The sequence below is a fragment of the Balaenoptera ricei genome, chromosome 12 (genome assembly GCF_028023285.1).
Source record: "Balaenoptera ricei isolate mBalRic1 chromosome 12, mBalRic1.hap2, whole genome shotgun sequence".
Lineage (NCBI taxonomy): Eukaryota > Metazoa > Chordata > Mammalia > Artiodactyla > Balaenopteridae > Balaenoptera > Balaenoptera ricei.
Window position 1 is genome coordinate 35331026 of NC_082650.1, and position 21228 is coordinate 35352253.

At 38.1% G+C, this 21228-nt stretch overlaps 1 protein-coding gene across 1 annotated transcript; it reads left to right on the top strand.

The window, feature by feature from the left end:
• The first annotated feature begins 3695 nt into the window (after window positions 1-3695).
• On the top strand, window positions 3696-20773 carry LOC132376073 (protein LEG1 homolog). The gene is made up of 7 exons (XM_059941617.1): window positions 3696-3991; window positions 10012-10025; window positions 12743-12820; window positions 13137-13321; window positions 14219-14337; window positions 16151-16389; window positions 20676-20773. The coding sequence occupies exons 1-7, from the start codon at window positions 3696-3698 to the stop codon at window positions 20771-20773; spliced, it is 1029 nt and encodes a 342-aa protein (XP_059797600.1).
• The last annotated feature ends 455 nt before the right edge of the window (window positions 20774-21228 follow it).

Genomic DNA, 21228 nt, shown 5'->3' on the forward strand with positions numbered 1-21228 from the left:
AGAATCAACGTTGTGAAAATGACTCTACTACCCAAAGCAATCTACAGATTCAATGCAATCCCTATCAAACTACCACTGGCATTTTTCACAGAACTAGAACAAAAAATTTCACAATTTGTATGGAAACACAAAAGACCCCGAATAGCCAAAGCAATCTTGAGAACGAAAAATGGAGCTGGGGGAATCAGGCTCCCTGACTTCAGACTATATTACAAAGCTACAGTAATCAAGACAGTTTGGTACCGGCACAAAAACAGAAATATAGATCAATGGAACAGGATAGAAAGCCCAGAGATAAACCCACGCACATATGGTCACCTTGTCTTTGATAAAGGAGGCAAGCATATACAGTGGAGAAAAGACAGCCTCTTCAATAAGTGGTGCTGGGAAAATTGGACAGATACATGTAAAAGTATGAAATTAGAACACTCCCTGACACCATGCACAAAAATAAACTCAAAATGGATTAAAGACCTAAGTGTAAGGCCAGACACTATCAAACTCTTAGAGGAAAACATAGGCAGAACACTCTTTGACATAAATCACAGCAAGATCCTTTTTGACCCAGCTCCTAGAGAAATGGAAATAAAAACACACATAAACAAATGGGACCTAATGAAACTTAAAAGCTTTTGCACAGCAAAGGAAACCATAAACAAGACCAAAAGACAGCCCTCAGAATGGGAGAAAATATTTGCAAATGAAGCAACTGACAAAGGATTAATCTCCAAGATTTACAAGCAGCTCATGCAGCTCAATAACAAAAAAACGAACAACCCAATCCAAAAATGGGCAGAAGACCTAAATAGACATTTCTCCAAAGAAGATATACAGATTGCCAACAAACACATGAAAGAATGCTCAACATCATTAATCATTAGAGAAATGCAAATCAAAACTACAATGAGGTATCATCTCACACCGGTCAGAATGGCCATCATCAAAAAATCTAGAAACAATAAATGCTGGAGAGGGTGTGGAGAAAAGGGAACCCTCTTGCACTGTTGGTGGGAATGTAAATTGATACAGCCACTATGGAGAACAGTATGGATGTTCCTTAAAAAACTAAAAATAGAACTACCATACAACCCAGCAATCTCACTACGGGGCATATACCCTGAGAAAACCATAATTCAAAAAGAGTCATGTACCAAAATGTTCATTGCAGCTCTATTTACAATAGCTAGGACATGGAAGCAACCTAAGTGTCCATCATCGGATGAATGGATAAAGAAGATGTGGCACATATATACAATGGAGTATTACTCAGCCATAAAAAGAAATGAAATGGAGGTATTTGTAATGAGGTGGATGGAGTTAGAGTCTGTCATACAGAGTGAAGTAAGTCAGAAAGAGAAAAACAAATACAGTATGCTAACACATATATATGGAATCTAAGGAGAAAAAAAAAAAAAAAGGTCATGAAGAACCTAGTGGCAAGACGGGAATAAAGACACAGACCTACTAGAGAATGGACTTGAGGATATGGGGAGGGGGAGGGGTGAGATGTGACAGGGTGAGAGAGTGTCATGGACATATATACACAACCAAACGTAAAATAGCTAGTGGGAAGCAGCCGCATAGCACAGGGAGATCATCTCGGTGCTTTGTGACCACCTAGAGGGTTGGGATAGGGAGGGTGGGAGGGAGGGAGATGCAAGAGGGAAGAGATATGGGGATATATGTGTATGTATAACTGATTCACTTTGTTATAAAGCAGAAACTAACCCACCATTGTAAAGCAATTATACTCCAATAAAGATGTTTTAAAAAAAAAAAAAAAAAAGACTCATACCCCAGGGTGGGAAACCCACAAATGGGAGAATAATTCTAATTGTAGACGTTCTTCCCAAGAAATAAGGGGTCCAAGCCCCCCTGGGCTCCCCAGCCCAGGGGTTCTCTACCAGGAAGATAAGCCCCAAGAACATTTGGCTTCGAAGGCCAGCGATGCTTACTTTCAGGAGAGTCAGAGGGCTGTGGGAAATAGAGACTCCACTTTTAAAGGGCACTCACAAAATCTCACATGCTCCAGGACCCAGGACATAAGCAGTAATTCAGAAGGAGCCTGGGTCAGACCTATCTGTTGATCCTGAAGAGCCTCCCGGAGAGGGAGGAGGCAACTGGAGCTCACCCTGGAAATGTAGACACTAGCGGCAGCCATTTTTGGTGTCCTACCATGAGGACACTGGTGCTGGCAAGCTCAGGGGAATCTTCCCTCTAGGTTATTAGCATTTGACCTGGCTCCACCCATCAGCCTGTCAAGATGCCTCAGGCCAAACAACTAGCCAGGGAGAGAAACAGCCCCCCACCAGATGCAGGCTGACTAAAGACCCCTGAGCCCACAGCTGCCCTGGGGTCCGGCCCTATCCTCAGTAATCCTTTATTGCACATCTCAAAGGCAAGAATCTTTACTATCTTTCTCACCATGGCAGGCCAGGGCTGTTGCAGAACCAGGAATAAGGTCATTGCTCAGCATCCATCAAATTAGGTCTGAAGGTTGGGAATGATTTTCTGATAAAGAGTTTTCTAGCAACTCATTGAGATTGGAATAAACACATAAGCACATGCATACAGGGAAGGGCTGGTCCTGCCTGGGTCCATGGCCTGCATGTTCCCAATCATGGCCCATAATTCTGGCCATAGTACTGGGGTTCTGAATGGACCATCTCCTGTGCATCACTCCTGAATCTTCTTGGCTGCAATTTTGAAGGCAGCCACTACTGCTAGAATGATTTCCATTCAGGCTTTGATCTGCTTTCTGCAGGTGCATCCTGCAGCTTAATTTCAGTCGCACCTTTTACTTCTCACCTACTACCCTGGGCATGTGTGCCTCTGCTACTACCTGGGATACCTGGAAGAACCCACTTAGCACACACACCTGTGTAACCAGAATTGCTGGAGAGTTTCTACCTTTTGGGTCTAAAGGACCTGTGACTAAAGGACAATGAGAGAAAATCCTTCTTATTTCCACCCTCAAGGTTAGTGATTCTTTCATAATGTTCCTTATCAGCCTCAAGACAACATTTAGCACCCATATCCTCACTGGAGGCAAGGCAATTATCTTTCCTTGTATTAGCTTTTCTTCCTTTCCTTTTTTTCCTTCCTCATTTTCTTTTACACTATAAGCCCCAAATAAACTACCTGCACAGAAGCCTTTGGCTCAGGTCCTGTTAATGTGGAATTGGGGTTGACAGTTCTGACATACAAGTCAGGGCTTGCACATGGACTGAAGTTTAAAAGAGATATGATGAAGCCCCCAAAATCATTAAAATGTCTTCCAAATTCTACCTAAAATTGTTTACTTTATCATTTTATATTGCTGAAATCCCACCAATTAGAGATTAATTTGGATAAACAGCCATCCTTTAAAATACAAGTACTTGTGGAAAGAACATGCAATTTACTATTATAGTTAATGTGAGAAACAAATAGAGACAGAAATAAATTTAAGAAGAAACCACCTCTTCCTAAAAATTTTAAAGACTGATACATAATCAACATTATTTATTTGGGAGATGAATAGCAAGGGAAGTACCCTGTTATCTCTGGCAAGGTATATCTTTATCTTCACCCTATCTTTAGCCAGGGAAGAGACCTGAAAGCATATGATTGGAAGAGGTATAAAAAAATTGTAGCTTCCTCCTCCATTTCCCAATAAAAGTTCTGTCATAATCTCAGTCTCCAGGTTAAACATCATGGCTTTTAATCTTTCCTGGGCCTGTGTAATAATAGGCTGTACTTTTGATTCTTTAGGAAGAATATCCAATATCTCAGATGTGTATCCCCCTCTGTGGAAAGAGAGTCCTGATCAGTTCAGTGACTACAAGGTAGAAAATGGAAAATACATCATTAATGTCTGGAATTACCTTGAGAGACTGGGGACATATAAAATCCTATTGAACAAGACAGGCAAGTATTTTGTAAAATTTGCACCAGAAAATGAACAAAATATTTTATGGGGACTGCCTGTGCATCACGGGTGGCAGTACAGGTAAGAATGACTCTCTTTTTCATTACAATGACTCTTTAATTTTGCTGTAAGTTAATTAGGAAGTAGTACCTTGTATATATAACACCACTTTTTTGAAAGTTGATTTTTTTTTCTCTCTTTCCCCTTCCTACTCCTTTTCCAACTATCTTTTTTCCTACTCCTCCTCTCTATTTTTGTCCTCATTTTTTCCTAATCTCTCTTCATCAAGCCTTTATGGAATGTCTGTATGGTTGTTCTACTAGGTGATGTCCAAGAGAACTGTGTGCAATAATAAACATTTTCTGTATTTGCACTGTCAGTGTGAGAGCAGGAGCCATATGTTCTTACATGCAGCTATTGGACACTTGTAATGGCTAATACTTCTGCAGAACTGAATTCTTAATTTTATTTAATTTCAATTAATTTTAAATTTAATAGCCGCAAATGGCTAGTGATTACCACATTCACTGAGGCACAGCATATTAGACCTGGTTTATTCAATATCAACAACTATTAATTGAGGTGCTACTATATACCAAGCCTAGTCTTAAGCACTGGGGAGTACATTCAGGAAAGAAACAGTTAAGGCAATATACATTAAATTCACAAGGGTGTATAAGATTAGTTTGCATCACCTAATGTTTAAATGTGATTAAGTAATCATGTAGATTGAAGTAAAAAAAGAAGCAAAAATGTCTGTGGTAGAACCTTTCTTTCATGTGTTCTTTACCTGAAAATAGCATCTACACTCAGGAATGAAAGTAGAGATTTGTTTTGGAACAAAAATATCCTAAGTCCTAAGCTATCTTGTTCTGGCTAACAATGGCATTCAAGAAATAAGGAAACTTTACCATCAACTCCCAGAAAATAGTGTTGGAAGAAAGGAATCAATGAGAAAATGTGTGCTGTTGGAGAAAAGATAAGGGAGGAGACTCTGAAAATTCTGGTCTGTGATAACATCCCAAGCTGGCATTAAAACCGAGCTTGTTAGGGAATCTCCTAACACCCAGCATAATTCCTATTCTTAGCCTATCCTTGGCATGGAGAAAAGGAATATCTGACCTCCTGAGACATGGTTCAGGAAGAGCCCAAACCTTAAGGTCCACTGTAAACAATAAGCAACTCCCCCAAAGGTGACACATGCTTACTCCCAGGAAAGTTTTCTACTCTGAGTCCAGAAATGAGCAAACAGCAAGGTAGAATGCCGGACTGGATACTTTAAAAAAATTTCATTTTCATTCAAGAACACAATAAAAGGAATTCCTCTCTTTTTTAAGTGGCTGATTTTACTTAGTTCTTAATTGAGTTGAACTCTATGATATAACTAGAGAAAAATCTTAACAGGATTAAAAATTATAAAAGGCTCCATAAAAGTATTTCACCAACAGTATGCTAAGTCTCAAAGATAAGATAAGGACTATAATCACAAGAGTAAATTAAAAAAGAGAGTGACAACCATGGGCTGAGATTATCATAAGAAGAAAGTAGGACCAAGGAGCTTGGTGAAGGCCTTGAGGGAATAATATCACAGAGATGGCAATGACAGCAGGTTGTATCAGGAGTAAGACTAACACGCTGGCAGGAGAACTGGAATGTGAAACAGAGTAGTGAGTGGTAAATTTGGGAAGATCAGTTAGTGCTTGTTTAAGAAATGTCTTTAAATTCAGACTAAGGAGTCTTAATTGGGCTCCTAAGCAATATGTTTGAGTTTAATAATGCTTGCACAATACTTAGGCCTTCTGAATGTTTGTTTCTTGCTTGCTTAGCAGAGTTTTTTTTATAGTTTTATTAATATATAATAAGAATACAATAAGTTGCCCATTTAAAAATGTATTCACTGATAAGTTTGAAATATGTATATAGCTTTGAACCCATCACCACAGAAAATGACCATATGCGTTACTCCAAAAACTTTGTTTTCCCCTTTGTATTCTCATCGTCAAGAACTTCCCTACCCCTTATGTCCACTCTCTCCCTGCCCTCCAAGCCACTAACTTCTCACCTCACCCTGCTCCCCAACTTCACAGGCACCACTGATCTGCTTTCTATCACTGCAGATTAGACAACGTTACCTAGAGTTTCATTTAAACAGTTGTGTACTCATTTTTGTCTGGTGTATTTCAATTGTCATAATTATTTTGAGATTCAGCAATCTACTTACATATGTCAATATTCATTTATTTTTATTGCTTAGCAGAAATTTCAATTGGAAAAATGTTGGAATTGGAAAGAGAATATTGAGGGTCTGAGGCAGGATAATGCCTTCCCTTAAAGGACTTCCAACATAGTTAAGAAGAAAAGTTAGAAATGATACAATCAGAGGAAAATAAAAGGTCAATGCATAAAATACTGGATAAAAGTGAGAGTGTTGTGAGCTGGAATAGTCTGGGAATAGAATAAGATTGGAAATGAATCTTGAAAAAAAGAGTAAATGTTGATAGATTAAAAAAGAAAAGTAATCCACAAATAAAGAAATAGAATGAGCTAAAGGACAGAGTTTGAAATTAGCATGGCATAATATAATTGGAAAATAGGGTAAGTTCATGGCAGAAATTTTAGTTTGAATAGTAAAAAATATAGCATTAATTTCATTCTTGAAAAAATGGGTACCAAAAAAACAGGTTTTGGTCAAGGTTATTGAGAATGATGTATTTCTTGCCATCAGAAACCAAGAAAAAAATTCTTCAGAGGAAAAATCAACAGGAGGTGAGCACAGTTTGGCTATAAAGGAGGAGAAAGTGCTAAAAGATGGCGGGAAGAGTAGTGGAATTCTTCTGACAAAAAGTGGAAAGTTCACGAAGCAGTGTCAAGAAAGACCTTTCCTGGGTGTAATGTCTCATGTCAGAGGGAAAGTGCACAGATTGGAAACCTATTAAGCTCACATTTGAGTAACAAGGAGGGGTGGAGGGAGAACTGGCAGGAAGTTTTTATCTAAAGTCCATATGTTATGAAGATCATAGGCATTGGAAATCATCTGAAGTGTTATATCATCACAAAGGTCTGGTGGCAAACTTCCAACAAGCCTGATTCAGATATCTTGGGAAAGCTGTCTCATTAGATGCCATCTGCTTCAATTCCAGGAAATCTTTACTTTCAGGTCACCAGATGATGTGCAGGTCCAGTCAGGGTCTGGTGATTTCTTTAGCTGTGTCATGTGAATCAAAGAGTCTTTTCCTGGAGTTTGATAGCACAAGTGTTGGTTAACAGTACCTGACAGGGGCCTTTCCAGTGAGGCTGAAGAGAGTTCTTCTAGAAGTGTCTTTTCCAATAGACAAAATTTCCTGGTAGCAAAGTGTAACTCTTAATGCCTTCATCTCCCAAGAGCACACTGTGAGAAGATTGCTCTACCGAAGCATTGTTATTTTTAATAGAAACAATTATGCCTTTGCAATATATAAGTATGTCCTTTTTCATCAGCTATGGGCCAAAAGAAGCAGTAATCAAGTGCATTAGGTATCCCATGACTATCTCAAAAGTTGAGAGTTTGTGAGTTCCAAAAGGATCTCACAGCAATCCTTTTGGGCAAGGTATTTGGAGGGCATCTACAAATTTCGCCAGTTGAGTCTTAATAATGCATTAGTGGAGACTTCCCTGGTGGCGTAGTGGTTAAGAATCCGTCTGCCAGTGCAGGGGACATGGATTCGAGCCCTGGTCCGGGAAGATCCCACATGCCTCGGAACCACAAAGTCCATACGCCACAACTATTGAGCCTGCGCTCTAGAGCCTGCGAGCCACAACTACTGAGCCTGCATGCCACAGCTACTGAAGCCCGCATGCCTAGAGCCCGTGCTCCACAACAAGAGAAGCCACTGCAATGAGAAGCCCGCGGACCGCAACGAAGAGTAGCGCCCTGCTCGCCATAATTAGAGAAAGCGGACCAGCAACAAAGACCCAATGTGGTGAAAAATAAATAAATAAAATTTAAAAATAATAATAATCATGCATTAGTGCATTCAACTAAACCAGAGGGTTAAAGATGATAAGCGCAGTGAAATAGTTATAAAACTGGCCAAACAGCACAGACTTAAAGTACTTGGCCAGTAAAATGAGTTCTTCAATCACTATGAAGTTTTAGAGGACTTCCCCAGGTAGGGATAATCTTTTCCAAAAGGACTTTTACCACGGAAGAGGCAGTAGGCTGTTTACAAGGGAGGGATTCAGTCTGATGTGAAAATATAGAGATTGTAACTAAAACATTTTTACCCATGAGACAAAGGAAGTTGTATGAAATCCATTTTTCCAGACTTCGGTCCGTTAGGCAGTTTAAAATGTCTAGGAGCAGTACGAACAGGCTTCTCTGCGTTGTACTTCAGATAAGTGGGACAAGTGAGACAGGCACTTTTTGTGGCCTTATTAATGTTTCTCTCCCAATACTGATTCATGAAGGCTATCATTTTGACAGTGGTGAAAGGTGGGAATTTTAGAGTCTCCAGTGGGACTGGGTTGTTGTTTGGTCAAACCAGAGCTTTCCTTTTTTTTACCAAACCAACAACTGTTAAATTTACAATCTTGTTTTTCCTGTCCTGAGGCCAACTGTTGGGCTTCTCTAGCCAGTTTTTCTAAGTTACCATTTGGGGGCCCTTTGGAACATGACAGAGGTTTGGCTGCTAATGCTACCTTTAAGGGCAGCATTCCTTGTGGAAATATTGGCAGGGTGATTTTACTTAGCTAACAGAATCAAGTTTAGAATGCCCTGGAATCTTTTTTTTTTTTTTTTTTTAGAGAGAGAATGTTTTGCTTATCTCTTTTACATTTTATTTATTTATTTATTTATGGCTGTGTTGGGTCTTAGTTTCTGCGCGAGGGCCTTCTCCAGCTGTGGCAAGTGGGGGCCACTCTTCATCGCGGTGCGCGGGCCTCTCACTATCGCGGCCTCTCTTGTTGCGGAGCACAGGCTCCAGACACGCAGGCTCAGTAATTGCGGCTCACGGGCCCAGCCGCTCCGCGGCACGTGGGATCTTCCGGGACCAGGGCTCGAGCCCGTGTCCCCTGCACCGGCAGGCAGATTCCCAACCACTGCGCCACCAGGGAAGCCCCTGCCCTGGAATCTTAATAATAGCTAAAGTTGCAGGTAAAAGTATTGCATTCAATAATTACTGAATATAGAGGCCATTTTAAATTTTATTTCCACAGAACGTAATTCCTCAAAGCCCCGTCACTGAGAATCAGAAGGACACTGGAAAGCCTGATTAGAAGACTGAAGGCTCATAAAACACTTAAATTTATAATAATCTCTTTCCAATGTCCTGGCTTATTGCAATAATATATGAAACTGGGAGGATTTTGTTTCACTTAAGAGCCTTCATTTCCTGGAGTTGAAGATTAAGAATTTTGGCAGTCTTCCTTTGAGGTGATTCATCTAGAGTATGAGACAGCTGGTTTGCCAGATTAACTGACTCTAGAGTAGACCTAGTTTCCTATTCCATCCTGGTCCTTTTTACTATAAGGGAAAGGTCCCAGTTCAATTCATGAATAAACATAGAGTTAAAAACTACCCAGGTGGAATCAACAACTAAAGGAAGGCCAGAATTTTCTTTAAAATCAACCTGAAGTTGGTTGTAATTGTCATGAACATGTTCATCAGATTTTTGTGTGCAAGCCTGAATTTTGTTCCAATCAACAGGTTTTGGAAAAGCCCTAGAAATTGCTTGATGAAGTCACCTAGAGATAGCTTGAGCCTGATCATATAGTAAGTTAGTGGGCTGATCTCCCAGTTGTCATTCTAGAGATCTTTCAGGATTTCCCTATTAGCAGGTTTTATGCAATGCTGAGCCTGGCCTTCACCAACAAGCATATGAACTAGCTAATATAAGTCAGAGAAACCAGTCTGGTAAGTTTGAATGACAATATTAAATTCCTTAGCAAATCTGTGAGGATCTCCAGTTATTTGGGGAAAATCTTTGACAATGACTTGCAGTTCAAATTTAGTGCAGGGAATATAAGAAATTAAGGGTTTGCTCTCTGGATCCTCAGAAGGCTTAATTTTAAAGGGACAGATTCTGACAAGTTCAGAAGAAAAGGGAATGGGGAGAATTTCAGAGAAAGGGGAAGTTGGGTGAGAGAGTTAGCATGGGGGAATTGAGGGTATAGAGGAGGTGTGTGTGGGTGGTGTAGAAGGAAGGGGGATGATGGCATCAGAGGTGGAGTCTGGCCAGGGAGAGCTGGGGAAAGAGACAGGTGGTGCTGAAGGAGGAACCAAGGGAGAAGAGCGTGAGGCTTTGGGAGACATTTTATCTTTTTTTAATTGTTTGTCTCAGTTCATCTTAAAATCTTAATTTGCAAAGATACAATTTTAGACTCCCAATAATATTGGGAAGCCTCAAGATACCAATTGAAACAAGCATTTCACTCAGTTCTGGAAATTTTTAAGCTATTGTAGTCCAATTTGGTTTTAAGAAAATTGTTTGGAGATTTCAAAAATTCCCCATAATGGCCATTGATATTTTTAATTGTTGTTTGGCCAGGTTGATCCATTTAGTTGCAGATGTGCACGAGGAAGGACCACTGTTTTTAAATATAAAATTGGCTGGAGTCCGGGGGGAGGGCGGGGGGCACTCTCAAAATTCTTAGGTAACTGGGATCCCATTTCTCAGAGGTTTTTCTTTAGAGTGAAAGTGAGGTAGGAGGTAGATGGGCCCCAGGGCTGAGCAGCTGGGGTTTGTCAAGTGGAGTAAATCGGAGCTTTGTTTTCCCTGACACTCCAAGGACAAAATTAGTGGCGGGAGCTGAGCCCTGCTGGAGCAAAGAGATAAGACGACCACATCTATCACTCCTGAGGTCAAGGAAACCTCCCCAACTGCACATGTACAGGAAGGCTCCTTGGGGGGTCAAAAAAGGAGGGAGCACCATCCCATAGTAGGTGTTTTAAAGCCCCCCGTAAGCCTCTGCTGGAATCCATCTTGGCAAAAAGATGTGTGCAAATATTGCATAGGGCCCTAAGATAGGTCAGATACGAGAAAAGAAAGGAGATAATTGGGCAGAGGAGAACAAAGTCTCAGAAGAACTGCCCCTACGTAAATGATCTGACTTTCTCTTTACTGTGCCCCTCCTCATTAAGGAGGACACCCACACCATTTCTCTCCAGGTGTGTATTCCTGTTTTGCTTCTGTCTAAATAAACTCTTTCTCTGTGTGCTCTCCCACATGTTGTGCTGTGTCTCTATTAATAAACTTTGTACCTGTTTTTGCAGTTTTTGCCTGCTTGAAATATTCTTGCTTTCAAATGGGGGCAAGAGCCAGGGCAACTTTGCTTCTAGCCTCTAGCCCCTGGTGGTCTAGCAGATAGGATTCCTGGTTTTCATCCAGGCTACTCAGGTTCAATTCCAGGGCAGGGAACTAAGATCTTGTTTCAAGACCACTAACTGCTGTCTCTCTGAGATCAAAGAACAATTTTCAAACAGCTTGAACAGCTTACAGCTCAAACAACTTGCAAGCCTAATACCAGCCAATGTTAAAAAACAGCTTGGTCCCAGAGAAGCCAGGCCAAAAGCCTTTTCAGCCAATTTCCAGAAAATAACCCCTTCCAAAGGAATAAGTCAAAGGCTAAAAAACCAACACGATTTCAGTGAAGCAAGGAATTCTTTCCCCTGTCCCAAAAGAATGGGTCTAAGGCATTTCAGCCTGCTTCAGTTGAAACAGTCTAACCTCAAAATCAGACCAAAATGCCAAACAGGTACTTGCATATAGAACAAGGACTTAACCAGAAAGACGAAACTTAAAATAGATCCCAAATAAAGCCTACAGAGCATCAAATGCAAAGAGAGCATGAGCTCAGATCTAGGAGAAAGACATACCTTCAAACTCCAGGGTCACTGAGAAAGCAGTGAGTGATAATGGGGTCAGTTGTGTGTACCACACCTGTTTGCTCCCAAGCCGGGAGTCTTTGAGGATCTTCTCTGGTCCCTGCATGGACCGCCAAAATGTTGGCCAAATAAACAAATAAATAAACAGCCAAATATTTCTCTAGGGAATATGGGTTTTTTCAGGATCAGCAGAGAATTGCAGTTTAGGGTCTGCAACCATGGAAAACAACATGCAAGTGCCCGCATGGCAAGGGAAGGAGCACACTTTTATAGAAGAAAAAGGAAGTTGGGAGGGCTATAGTAAACAAAGAGTCCATGGCTTTTCATTGGCTGAATCCCTGTGAGGAAAGAAAAGGAGTTTTTCTTCTTCCTGTTGGGATCTGCTATCATTGCAAGGTGTGAGATCTCTCCATTCTGGTCTCCCAAATTTTAATTTAATTTAATCTAATTTAATTTAATTTGGGTTTCTGTGGGTTTTTTTTTAATAAATAAATTTATTTATTTATTTTTGGCTGCGTTGGGTCTTTGTTGCTGCGCATGGGCTTTTCTCTAGTTGCAGCGAGCAGGGGCTACTGTTCGTTGCAGTGCGCGGGCTTCTCATTGCGGTGGCTTCTCTTGTTGCGGAGCATAGGCTCTAGGCACGCGGGCTTCAGTAGTTGTGGCTCGCGAGCTCTAGAATGCAGGCTCAGTAGTTGTGGCGCATGGGCTTAGTTGCTCCGCGGCATGTGGGATCTTCCTGGACCAGGGCTCAAACCCATGTCCCCTGCATTGGCAGGCAGATTCTCAACCACTGCGCCACCAGGGAAGCCCTGGGTTTCTGTTTGTTAATTTTTTTACAACAGTGATGGGAAAGCTGACACAATTCTTTAAAAGAAAAATATTTTGTGCATTTCTGTAAACCTAATGTATCTAGTATATCTACAGCTTAAAAATGAGCCTTGTAAACCCAGCCCTTGATCCTTTCTCTTTAGCTGATCCCACCCAAAGGGCAGACTGTGGCCATGAATCTGGGGATCATCTATGTATCTCTGTGGACAGTTGGTGGGCTGGTGAGTTTAAGGTAACAATCAAAACTCAAATTGATGACCTTTCCTCAAAGAATCAATTCAATCTAGAATCCCAATAATAGAAACAAAAATAGAAATGAGAACTACTGCTTTTACAAAAAAAAAAGAAAAATCTCTTTGACCCAAATATTGTGAATGTTCTGACATGAGGTTTTAGACAGTATTTTAAAAATTAGTAGTTAATTTATCCAATTATGAAAATATCAATTAGAGAAAGCTAGTAACCTCAAAACTTGCTTTAAATATATAGGACAAAAGTAGGAATTTGTAATACATTAATAACTTTTTGTTTATACAGACCTTAATTATTATCTCTCTGCAATACCCTTCCTTGCTGTGGTTGATTCTGACATAATGGGAATATCATCAGACAATGTCACCTTTCTGCCACCATCCGAGGATCAGATGAATTTTTGTTATAATGTTTCTAGCTGTTATTCATCCTTTCCAGATACAATGAAAAAATGGAATAAATTTTACCAGGTTTTGGTGGGGTTTTTTTTAGGGTTTTAAGTAATACTCTCCGAGAGTAGTCAGATAAATTTTGAATAATATTTAATGTAAGATTTTTTATGCATTGAACAGTATGTTCCTAAGGAATAAAGTTCTAGTATCTAAGTCTTTATTAGGATGACAACAATATTAATATGAGTAGATTACTGCATGACATCATATCTCATTAGCACCCACATTAATATTAAGACTGCCCTATCCATTCTTTTCACACCAAATAAATTATATTCAAAACCTGTAGAAATTATGTCTTCATAGTGCATGTTCATCACATTTTCAGGTCAAGTGAGCAGTAAACTCTATAAATACTACTAGGGAATAGATTGCAGTGAATTTGATCAGCTTATTTCAACTCACTTTATAAACCATCACCTGCACTGACTAAAATGATAATTTGACAATCAGAATCAAATGTTGATGTCCAAAGTGAAGTGTCATGGGTGAGAGTAAATGACCAAAGATCAGGTTTCCCTTTAGAGAACTTGTTCATTATACTGCATATGATTAGGTGAAAATACTCTTATACCTCCTCCCATTTCTCCCATTTCTGACTTTTAAAACTTTGTGGAAAGTTCATTGCATAGCAAGAGAAAAACAAATAAATGAAATACTACAGTATAAAATTCTGAGCATTTCAAAATCATATGGTTTATTTCTTTCAAATGGATTCAGTAATACTAGTAATTAATATAGTTAATATTAAGCTCTTTGGGGAGAATTAAGCATTAAGTCTTTTATACTTTAACTCTTAAATATTCTCCCCTCATTTAGAATATTGAAAAATTATATTTATAAATAGAATTGATTTTCAGAAAGAGAGATTGTTATAATTGCCTAAATATTAATAAGATTTTCCTTCTTGGATAGCAGGTAAAGTCATATTCTAGTAACTTTGATGACCTCTTGAAGTACTTATGGGTTGCACATGTCTCATCCTTGAAGGTTGCTCGTAAAAAATTTCACAATAGGGCTTCCCTGGTGGCGCAGTGGTTGAGAGTCCGCCTGCCAATGCGGGGGACCCGGGTTCGAGCCCTGGTCTGGGAAGATCCCACATGCCGCTAGAGCACCTGGGCCCGTGAGCCACAGTTACTGAGCCTGCGCGTCTGGAGCCTGTGCTCCGCAACAAGAGAGGCCATGATAGTGAGAGGCCCGTGCACCGCGATGAAGAGTGGCCCCTGCTAGCCGCAACTAGAGAAAGCCCTGGCACAGAAACGAAGACCCAACACAGCCAAGGATAAATAAATTAATTAATTAATTTAAAAAAAAAAATTTCACAATAGGTAAGAATGGATCTAAAGTTATTTTTTTAATCTTACACTATCTATCTTACACTATCTTTTTCACTGAAATCTTTTTCAATTTACCTGTATGTCAACCATTGGGAAGTATTATGATAAAGATAAAACTGATAAGAAAACATTTTACTGGATAAAACTTGAAAGTATTTTTTAAGTAGGTATATTTCCAGACCAGGTGATACAGATAATACAGATATAACATTATTCAATACAAATTAAAAATTAAAATTTCTTTGTCAATAAGAAGAGAAAATGGAATGTAAATTGGTGCAACCACTATAGAAAACAGTATGGAGAGTCCTCAAAATATTAAAAATAGAACTACCATATTATCCAGCAATTTTACTTCTGGGTATTTTTCTGAAAAAAAAAATGAAAACACTAATTTGAAAAAAATATATGCACCCCTCATGTTCATTGCAGCATTATTTACACTAGCCAAGACATGGAAACAACCTAAGTGTCCACCGACAGATGAATGGATAAAGAAAATGTGGTATATATACACAATGGGATATTATTCAGCCATAAAGAAGAAGGAAATTTTGCCATTTACAACAACATGGATGGACTTTGAGGGCATTACTCTAAGTGAAATAAGTCAGACAGAGAAAAACAAATACTGTGTGACCTCACTTATGTGTAGAATCTTAAAAACAAAACAAAACAAAAACAAAAGTCCCAAAAAACAAAAACCAAGCTCATAGACACAAAGAACAGATTGGTGGTTGCCAGAGGCGGGAGGTAGGTGAAATGCGGGAAAGGGTCAAAATGTACAAATTTCTAGTTATAAAATAAATGTCATGAAGACATAATGTACAGCATGGTGACTATAGTTAATGGTACTGTATTGCGTATATGAAAGTTTCTAAGAGAGTAGATATTAAAAGTTCTCATCACAAGAAAAAAATTTGTAACTGTGTAGGGTGACTAATGTTAACTAGACTTGCGGTGATCATTTTGCAATATACACAAATGTCAAATCATTATGTTGTACACCTGAAGAAAAAAAAAGAGAAAAATTGTCTGTCTAGTATATATCATTAGGAAAAAATATCAAACTACCTGAAAAGCAGGAAAAATTCTCCATAGGTTATTTCATTTTTCAGTGGTTACCTGAAATGAAAATCATGTGTCCTTAAAGAGATATCCAAATCCAGCAGAAATTGCTAATCCTCTTTGATTTATATCTTTACATTTTGAAACAATGAGAGTTGGTCACATTCCAGAGTTTATGCAAGTAGAGCATGTTTTATGAAAAAGGCAAAACATTTGACTAAAAGTACATATTTTCTGGGATGATAATTTCCAGATTTAAATTCTAAGAAAACCTCTTCAAAATTTCAAATCTAGGGGCTAAATCAATACCACATTTTTACAGTCTGTAATCTAAAAAGTAGAATAATGCAGTTTTGAAGAAATTAGCTGTTTTATAAGTTCAGTTGGCAAAGTTCTGAGTAGACTAATTCTAAATGCATACTCCCCCTCACTTGTCTATTAGGTTACAGCATTACTCTAAACAAGAAGCAGAGTTTGAAAGCAGCAGGGCTTTGTTTGTGGATTATTTAGCTCCACCCCTCTTCCCTTCAGCTTTGATTAGAACATATGAACTCCAGAAGGGCCTGCCAACACAAATGCTTGTTAGTGGGAATAAAGCCCCCTTCATCAGTGACTTTACAGGCTTTCAGAACACAGTCCTGCTTGGTCTAAATTTTCTCCACAAAGTGTATAAGTATACAGGTAAGTGACACAGAGACTTTATTTTTTTGTAAATTCTATATGTTGTGTTGATTTCATAGGTAATGAAATACCACTAGAATCATAATTATAAATCATTACAACAGATCGTCTAAAGAAAAAATGTTAACTTCCTGTACGTAGCTGTTTCAAAGTTTTCACAATAACTTTTGTGGGCTTTTTTTTTTTTTTTTTTAAATTTATTTTTGGCTGTGTTGGGTCTTCGTTGCTGCGTGCAGGCTTTCTCTAGTTGTGGCGAGCAGGGGCTACTCTTCGTTGCCGTGCACAAGCTTCTCAGTGCAGTGGCTTCTCTTGTTGTGGAGCACGGGCTCTAGGCACATGGGCTTCAGTAGTTGCAGCACATGGGCTCAGTAGTTGCAGTGCATGGGCTCTAGGGCATGAGGGCTTCAGTAGTTGTGGCACGTGGGCTCAGTAGTTGTGGTGCACAGGCTTAGTTGCTCCATGGCACGTGTGATCTTCCTGGACCAAGGATCGAACCTGGGTTCCCTGCATTGGCAGGTGGATTCTGAACCACTGAGCCACCAGGGAAGTCTTCTTTGTGGGCTTATGATGGGTTTCATTTAATGGGACATATTATAGGCCCTCCCTTACTTAGCATGTCCTCTCTTCTGGGGTCTTTGCACAAAAACAGCAGATCAGTACCACCACATTTTAGTTTGACAAGGAGATAAGAGGAATCTCTCTTTCTTGGATAAGTTTTGCTATTTTATTTTATTTTACTTTGTTTTAAAATGAAAAACATAATAAATATAATAATGATACTTGCCATGACTAACAGAACCATAAAATAATTGTGTTATGTGAACTTTCTTCAGCCAGTTCTACAGATTATAAACATAAAGAAAAAATCTGACCCCCTAAATTTCTGGTTTTGGAGGAGGTATATTTCTCCAAAATTTCCAAATCCTAGGCTTCCTAATAGTGGAAAACAGAAGAAATCACATAATGGTAAATTTGAAAATTACTGTATCATTCAATTTCCCAGATACTATTTATCATTTACCCTTGTTCTATTGATGAAAAAAAAAATATATATATATATATTTATATATATATATTTATATATATATGCACATATATCTAATTTCTATTCCCTAAAGCCAAATTCAGAAATAAGATATGAGTCAAAATAAAAATGAATGCATTGTAAATTTAAAATTGTGTATGCATTACTTAGGGTAACACGATATTTGAATAAATAAACTTTGAATTATAATGGCAAAACTCAATAGGATTCTATTTCTCCCTCGCATAATGATTCAGGATGTTTACTCAGTTGAAAGGAGGCTTTCTTCCATGGTAATTCAGGGACTTAAGATCCTTCAATCTGTGGCTCCATCAATCTTTACAGCTTCACCATTGTATGCTCACTACAAAAATCAAAGGAATTAGAGAGCTTAAAGAGAGACCCCCTTTTAAAGGCCTAGGACTAGAAGAGACAAGCATAACTTTATCTCACATACCTTTGGCAAAAATACAGCCCCACTGGATGGAGGATGGGAGGGACTTGGGAAAGTTCATTCTTGTCTGAGCCCCACTGATAGGAGAAACAAAATCTGTTGAATTGCTGGTCATCTTTGCCACATTGTCAGATACAGAAAGTAAAATCCAGGCCAAGGTGATTTAACAAACTTGAACTTCCCAGTATGTAAAGAATGAGGGATCAGATGAATGGTTAGAGTTTATTTCATTTAAAAATTATAAGATTTCTAAATTTTTGTAAGCTCTACTTTTACTAAAATTAGCTTTGGATTTGTTAAGGAGTTTTGAATTCACTGCAGGCTACAATAAAAAAGAAAAAGATGCAGAAAAGAAACAGTAGGGCTTCCCTGGTGGCGCAGTGGTTGAGAATCTGCCTGCCAATGCAGGAGACATGGGTTCGAGCCCTGGTCTGGGAAGATCCCACATGCCACGGAGCAACTAGGTCCGTGAGCCACCACTACTGACCCTGCGCGTCAGGAGCCTGTGCTCCTCAACAAGAGAGGCCGCGATAGTGAGAGGCCCGCGCACCGCGATGAAGAGTGGCCCCCGCTTGCCGCAACTAGAGGAAGCCCTCACACAGAAACGAAGACCCAACACAGCCAAAAATAAATAAATAAATTAAAAAAAAAAAAAAAGATGCAGCTTTAAAAAAAACTAGTCTTAAAAAAAAAAAAAGAAACAGTAAATTGGAACATAGTTAAACAAGTTACCTTGCTTCCTCACTTCCTCTAGTAATTGCATGCTCCCACTGATGCTCAGAATTCAGAAACTGTGCTGAAAACCTTGGCAGATATTTTTAGTTAATTCAAGTATAGACAAAATAATAATAAATAAAATATCATTAATCAAAATATTTTTACAGTTGAACATGTCTGGTTCATAGTTAACATATATTAAACTTTTTAACATAATATTCAACTACATTTTTTGATATAAAAAAATTTAAGATTTTTCTTTACACTAGCAACTGCACTAAATTTTCTTGTATTTTAGCCTTTATGCCATGATATTTTTGTGACTTTAAGTCTCCATTACTTTGGCATTAAAAAAAAATTATTTATTTACCTTAACCAAACTTGGGAAAAGTCATGCAAGGGAAAGTTTAGTCTGCAGATTATACCACTTGCTTGTGTGGCTGCCCTGCCTCACTCTTAGTGGTGGAAAAATATGGGGAAAAGAGTGAGTCCTGACTCCTGAGACTTTGATGTGTAAGTTCTAACCAATTCCAGTCAAGGACCTCCTGTAGAAGAATTAGGGGTAGAGCAAGAGTCCAGGGATGTTAATGGAAATAACTGCTCATAAAATAGAGTAATGGGAAATAAATATGATTTTCCCAACAGAGAACTAATAGAAGAAAAAGGGGCAATAGCCCAAGCTCAAGGCTTCTGTATCCTCTTTCTTGTTCATTAACTGATCAATCCATTCTGACACATTTGGTCTACCCAAAATTCACAACCGTTACTACTTTTTTCTATTTCCTAATAACATTTCATTTTATGACTATTATTTTCCTTATTTTTAAAATATATTCAATATATGTCTGTTATTTAAAATTCAAACACTACAGAAAGTTATTAAATGCAAATAAAACTTACCTTCTCCATCATCATCACTTAACCTCCATACCATGATTTCTTGCCTGATATATATACTTACATATATTTAAGTTTTGGGCCCACTTCTACAAAAATAATTATATGAACTAGTGAATATAAATAAATGAATAAATTATTTGATAAAAACTCTGTATTTGCATAAGAGATTATATGTATGGCACTGTTCTATGCTATATAGTTTTAACTAATCATGTATATTTTAGATATTAGCAAGTCAACAAATATTAACAGACATCATTCTCTTTAAATAATACATAACTTTCCACTGAATAGATTTATATTCCTTCCAATTTTAAGCAATGCAAAGTGACATTTGATGTCTACTTTCATTAATTTAATTTGTTGGAATGGTGACAGATTAAATTACTGGGAATGAATTTATGATCAGGTATTGCCAAATGGCAACAAAAGAGTGTGGTATAGATTATGTTCTTGTCAAAATAAAGACAAAAACAAAAAAACCCCACACACAAACTGTGTATGAAGGTTCATATTTCTGCATAGACACCAAAAATGAGTATTAGCAAACTTTAAAATTTGCAATAGTCTAATATGCAAAAAATATCACTTCACTTTTTTATGGGTCTTATTCTTTTAATCACTGCTGTATCCACTATTCTCTTCAGTTACTTATGTATCTTATAAATTTGAATATGAAGGCATAACATAATTTTAAAGAGCAAAACATGTTTTATTTTACATTTATACATTTAAAATGTATATGAAAACATGCTAATTTTATACTAATTGAAATTGAAATGAATTTTGTTAAATTGAATTTTGTTTTAAATAATTTCATCTTTTGGGATCAAAGTTAAAATTTTACCTACAACTTTTTTTTTTTTTTAATAAATTCATTTATTTTTTAATTTTTGGCTGTGTTGGGTCTTCATCGCTGTGCACGGGCTTTCTCTAGTTACGGCGAGCGGGGACTACTTTCGTTGCGGTGTGCGGGCTTCTAGTTGTGGTGACTTCTCTTGTTGCGGAGCACAGGCTCTAGAGCGCAGGCTCGGTAGTTGTGGCACACGGGCCTAGTTGCTCCGCGGCATGTGGGATCTTCCTGGACCAGGGCTCGAACCCGTGTCCCCTGCATTGGCAGGCGGACTCTTAACCACTGCGCCACCAGGGAAGTCCCTACCTACAACTTTTAAATGTCTTTAAATTTTCTAGGAAAACTGTCTCTCGTTATACGGAAAATTTTAATGAAGTTAAAAGTTACAAGAAAACTGTTTCTAGAGATTTTGGAATTCATTCATTGTTTTAACTAAATGCTCCTGGAAATTTATAATAAAATAAAAATCCACAATGATAAATTTTCAAGGAACAGTGTTCTCCAATAATAACTAAAATGTTAACTGTCCAGTATAGATTCAGTTGAATAACTGGCAAATGCTGATAAGTTAATAAAGGTAATAAAAACCTGATTGGACTTTTGGGATATTATTCTACTTAAATTGATTTCATGAAATTTAGAGGAATAGATTTTCATGGACAGTAGTCAAGAGGCAGAATATTTTAAATGAAAATCTGAATAGTGAATTTGAATTTCTAAAATGCTTAAAAATGAACTATTGGTTTAGAATGTATTACCTGATTTAGCAATGTTCTCTCTGAAAAAATTTAAAAATTATGTTCAGAATTTTTTAGTTCATATTTTATGGGATACTTCATTTTTATGGAATACTTCAGGGTCACAGAGGGCAACATTTCTCTCCTTTAAGAA

Bases quoted from the DNA above. Each gene is read 5' to 3' on its own strand.
- LOC132376073 (XM_059941617.1), top strand. From the start codon at position 3,696: ATGGCTTTTAATCTTTCCTGGGCCTGTGTAATAATAGGCTGTACTTTT. The intron at 13,322-14,218 runs GTTTTGGTGGGG...CTTCTTGGATAG, and splicing joins AATGGAATAAATTTTACCAG to CAGGTAAAGTCATATTCTAG. The intron at 14,338-16,150 runs GTGGTTGAGAGT...CTTGTCTATTAG, and splicing joins AGGGCTTCCCTGGTGGCGCA to GTTACAGCATTACTCTAAAC.